Below are 2,768 nucleotides of genomic sequence, written 5' to 3'. Positions count from 1 at the left end.
AAAGCAGGCTGTCTAGGTTGTTATCAAGTTAATTGATTGCAGTGCCAATGAAGCCCCAGCCCTTCGCTGTTCTCTGCGGTTGAGTGTTTCGGCGATGGCTGCAACTTGAGCTCCTTGGCGCTCATGCTCCTCTACCACTTCCACGTGGGACCTTCCCTTGATGTGAGCTGCCACACTTTTCTTGCGAATTGTTGGTCCTCCCTCTTCAGGAGAGCAGAGAACACAGCGCATTTCGGAGCCGTCTCCTGAAGGCATAAAATCTGGCTGCCTCGTAAGCATTGTTGCTTGCCTAAATTTCTATAAAATAAACCGACATTTCTTGTACAATTCTTGGCGAGACATACTTCCAGGACGTGAACACCGATAGGTGAAGTAAAAAATGGAGACGGCTTATGATGTGTGTGGTTTCACTCACGCCAATGGATCGCGTGCGGCCGTTATTGATTGAGACATGAGCAGTCCTTCAAAAGGCCACCAACTGACCACAATATAAAACCACAGAACGGCACGCCATTCTTCCTCCTGAACACACATCGACATGCCCTCTGCGTCTTCTGCAACTGCCTTCTGTGATGAGCTTGAACAGTTTGCTAATGCCAACAGCTCGCCACCTGGCAGCCCCAGGCAACCGGCCACGGTTCTCGGAAAACGAATCCGCCCCGCTGAGAGCACAAGTGATTTGGAGGAAGAGGACACTAGCACTATCAGAGGCTGCTCTCAAGATCCTACTACCAGTCAAGATGATACTTCCCCTATCCACTCTACAGCACAGCCTGCAGCTAGTACCAACACAGTCAACCAAAACGTCTTCGAGTATGCCAAGAGACTGGGAGCAAAAACGAAGCTTCGTGCCGAGCAGCAAGAGAAGCTCAATTCTTTTGCCACGGTATGTCTTTCTATTGGGCCACCCTCAATTCATAGCTAGCGGGCTTACAGTTTTCGATGTAGGACTCTTCGGCCACTCGGGAGATGAAGACCTTCTCACTTCTACTCGCCATTCAGCAGTGGCAAGACGAGTTTATCACTATGCAGGCTCCATGGGAGCCCTCGGACGAACTAATTGTAAGCATGGTACGCCCCGTTCAACTGTATTCGGTGCCAGCTGACTTTGCGGCAGGCCAACATCTGAAACTACACAATGGGCATGTTACTTTCCAGCCAGCTCGCAACATACAAGGGTGTCGTGCCCAACAACTATGTTGTGGTATGTCCTTATATTTGGGTGTTTCTATGTACTACTAATATCTGTATATCTGTCTTACAGGGCATCCTCAAACGCTACCGGTTCGACTTGCCAGCAGATATCGAGCGCAACCATGGCTGCTGGTCCAAGGTGATTAAGGCCATCCAGAATGAAATGACCGAGCAACGGGCAAAGATCAAAAAGACAGTAAGTCGAACTTATTCCAGATCTTCTTGACATGTCAGTAGTGTGCTAATGCTTGTCTCACTTAGCTCCGTGCTGGCACTGACGGTGATGACCATCAGGAACACCTCAACATCTTCAAGCTCACTGTTGAACTCTGCGAGGGCACGTCATGCGAGCCGTCTGTTCAGCTCTGCGCAAGAGTGGCGCTCCTGGTACGTGCTCGCCTCTCGTTCAACTTCTGATGCTTGGCAATGATTAATGCGGACCATCTGTAATAGCGGAAGACATTCTTGACGAATCCCAACCGTGACTTCTGGGATGCAGCCAACAAGAACCTTGCAGAGATTTGCAACGTGGCCGGCAGCAATCCCAAGAAGATGACCAAGATTTTTAGCAAGATCTTAGCGAATGATCGGGCTACTCACGGTGTCACTGAGGAGGGTGAGGATAGCAACATTCAGGAACAAGTTTCGGAGTGGCAGCAGGCTGTCGATGAATTTGTCGGTGGTCAAGTTTAGTTTTACGGCAGTGTCACAATGTATTATATTACCGCAATTGCAAGCACTCAATGAAGTTATCGTTACATTAAGGCTGTCTGATACACCCGCTGTATGCTGTCGACTACTCTGCAAACTCGGCAAGATGACAGACTATCAGAGTTTCGAAGGTCACAAGTACACGGGTGGCTTCTACCAGCGAAGACATGTCTCTACCACCTGTCTTCACACTGTAGAAGGGTTTTCAGCGCCAACACCAAGAACTTACATTTACCTTCTTTCCGCATGTACACAGATGGTGGACGGTGGCTTGACCAGGAAGACAGGACGTAGGTGACGCCGCAAGTGACGGAGTACCCCGCGACCTGAGGGCGGCAGGAACGCGCATGTAAATAGGGACCCGATGTGCGCGAGCGTGCCGAGTCATCGCCTGTCGGAGCAGCGCGCCATTCCCGAAGCCTGACGCCACTACTTCGTTTTCCATCGCATTCGCAGGTTCTTCCCCAATAGAGACCCTTTCGTTAACGTTTACCTTCACTTTCTGTACACATAGACCTCCGGCCGAGAGCACGGCAGCGGAGCAGCGCTCGCATGTATATTAAAGGCGACCTCCCGCCGTCGAATGGAGCAAGCTCCCCTTTCCCCCACCTTCACCTCTAAAGTCTGCCCCTCCAAGCTTCGGGCACATCCTAAGAGCATCGAGAATACACTCGCGAGAGCGTGAGACGAGGTTTGCCCGCGACGAGCACGGGCACGAGCATGTAAGTAAGAGTTTTATTAGATCGTTCATCGAGCTTAGTTACGCGTTTAGATATCGAGTTTAGTCATCGGCCGTTCTCTCCCCACACGTAAAGCCCCGCATATATTGAGCGCCGACCCGTACGTAGAATCCTCCTCCACAA

At 50.7% G+C, this 2,768-nt stretch overlaps 2 protein-coding genes across 2 annotated transcripts; one reads left to right on the top strand and one right to left on the bottom strand.

The window, feature by feature from the left end:
• Positions 1-1,129: 1,129 nt before the first annotated feature.
• PHACADRAFT_107646 (uncharacterized protein) lies at positions 1,130-1,887 on the top strand (the record flags this gene model as incomplete). Its single annotated transcript, XM_007402340.1, has 4 exons — positions 1,130-1,204; positions 1,265-1,390; positions 1,456-1,581; positions 1,648-1,887. Coding segments are annotated over 4 exons (567 nt in total), but the record flags the coding sequence as incomplete, so codon positions are not given.
• A 210-nt stretch (positions 1,888-2,097) lies between these two features.
• PHACADRAFT_265887 (uncharacterized protein) lies at positions 2,098-2,509 on the bottom strand. Its single transcript, XM_007402339.1, has one exon. It carries the CDS (start codon positions 2,348-2,350, stop codon positions 2,111-2,113), a length of 240 nt encoding a protein of 79 aa, XP_007402401.1. The 5' UTR covers positions 2,351-2,509; the 3' UTR covers positions 2,098-2,110.
• Positions 2,510-2,768: the final 259 nt, after the last annotated feature.

Source organism: Phanerochaete carnosa, assembly GCF_000300595.1.
Source record: "Phanerochaete carnosa HHB-10118-sp unplaced genomic scaffold PHACAscaffold_110, whole genome shotgun sequence".
Taxonomy (NCBI): domain Eukaryota; kingdom Fungi; phylum Basidiomycota; class Agaricomycetes; order Polyporales; family Phanerochaetaceae; genus Phanerochaete; species Phanerochaete carnosa.
The sequence above is the reverse complement of the archived record's forward strand: the minus strand, read 5'-3'. Positions and strand labels throughout refer to the sequence as shown.